Source organism: Cyprinodon variegatus, unplaced genomic scaffold (assembly GCF_000732505.1).
Source record: "Cyprinodon variegatus isolate N-32 unplaced genomic scaffold, C_variegatus-1.0 Scaffold670, whole genome shotgun sequence".
In the NCBI taxonomy this organism is placed as follows: domain Eukaryota; kingdom Metazoa; phylum Chordata; class Actinopteri; order Cyprinodontiformes; family Cyprinodontidae; genus Cyprinodon; species Cyprinodon variegatus.
The window spans coordinates 35,169-36,573 of NW_015151123.1; the positions used below are offsets into that span (position 1 = coordinate 35,169).

General features: G+C 39.1%; 1 protein-coding gene across 1 annotated transcript in view; it reads right to left on the bottom strand.

Annotated features, from left to right (window-relative positions):
• Positions 1-302: 302 nt before the first annotated feature.
• c6 (complement component 6) overlaps positions 303-1,405 on the bottom strand; it is a 27,311-nt gene continuing 26,208 nt past the window's right edge. The window contains exons 16-17 of the mRNA XM_015394062.1: positions 841-1,148; positions 303-727 (exon numbers count right to left, since the gene is read on the bottom strand). Coding sequence (XP_015249548.1) covers positions 546-727; positions 841-1,148 — 490 coding nt within the window. The 3' untranslated portion in view covers positions 303-545. The remainder of the gene's footprint in view (positions 728-840; positions 1,149-1,405) is intronic.

Consider the following 1,405-nt stretch of genomic DNA (forward strand, 5'->3'; position numbering starts at 1 on the left):
GTTGCCCTGAGCGTACCCTTGACATTGCAACGCTTCATGTTGTTCCTAAGGCAGAGCCTGGCCACTTTATTCTGCTCATTTCTGACTTTTCCATAGAAATTTAAATCTAAATGTTTGCACCTAATTTTTGTTTCAAATGTATTGAGGCATAAAATAAATTTGGACAAAGTGCTATTAAAATGAATGATAGAAAACACAAATTTTATGTAAAATTAATTCCCTGACATCGCTGATTGAAAATTCTCATTGGGAACATGCAAGCAACTATTTTGAAAATAAATAAATGTCTGTACAGTTTTTAAATATTAACTTTTAATGCACAAGAAAGTAAAAATAACATGTAGTTAGTCAAATGGAAATGCTGCCAGGACTATCTTTATTGACCGATCTCTGGGTGAGGGGTCCACCCAGGACGGGTCGCCAGTCCATCAAAGGTTCACAGTGAAACACAAGACAAACTATCATATCTAGCTACATTAAAATGTATTTTTATCCCTTTTATATGAAAGGTCACTTGTAGGTAAATAAAAACTGGTGTTGGGCCATCATCTGCTTTCACAAACACCCTCATTGAGGATTTCAAACTCATGTCCGATACATCTGATAGCTGCCATGGCGCAGAGGCTCATGCTGCGGACCAACTTTGTGGACTTCAGCTTCACGCAGAACATGTGGTCCGATGTTCTGGGACAGTCTCGAGCAGCTTTACACTGGCACTTTTTAGTGGCTAAAAAACAAAGAGAAGTCAGGTTTGTTTTCTAACATGTTGTATAAACCTTACTTTCTTGTCATGAAATTCATAAATTCAGTTAGAACACAAATAGTGTCAACTGAACCCACCGGAGCAGGTCTCCCAATCGAAGCAGGTGTCCAGGTTGCAGGGAACGTGCAAAGAACTCCTAAGAGACATCTTGGCTCTGAACTTTGCCCACTCCAGTTTTGAAGGATCAACCGAGTCGCACACGCCATCAGTGATGTAGAAGAGTGGGTCACCGTGGCAACGGCCGGCGAGGAAGGAGCAGGGCGACATCGACACGGCTACATCCAGGTTTACATTCAGGATGCACACACTCTCCGACTGTGAACTAAAGACATCAGGGATGTAAACTTTGATTTTTTTTAAACATTTTCCTTCCAAGCAGAAAGGCCTTCGGAAAAATCTTGTTGGATACTTTTTTCAAGTGTTGTTATTATAATCAGACAAGGAATGGGAACAAATAGAGGACAAATATTAGAGGAAAAGTCCGGTCAGCAAGGAATAATCAATGGATTATTTTCTAAACCTAAAACCAGAGATGGGAAGTAACGAAGTACAAATACTTCGTTACTGTACTCAAGTAGATTTTTCTGATATTTTTACTTTACTTTACTACTTATTTTTATCCTCCTTACATTTTTAGACAAA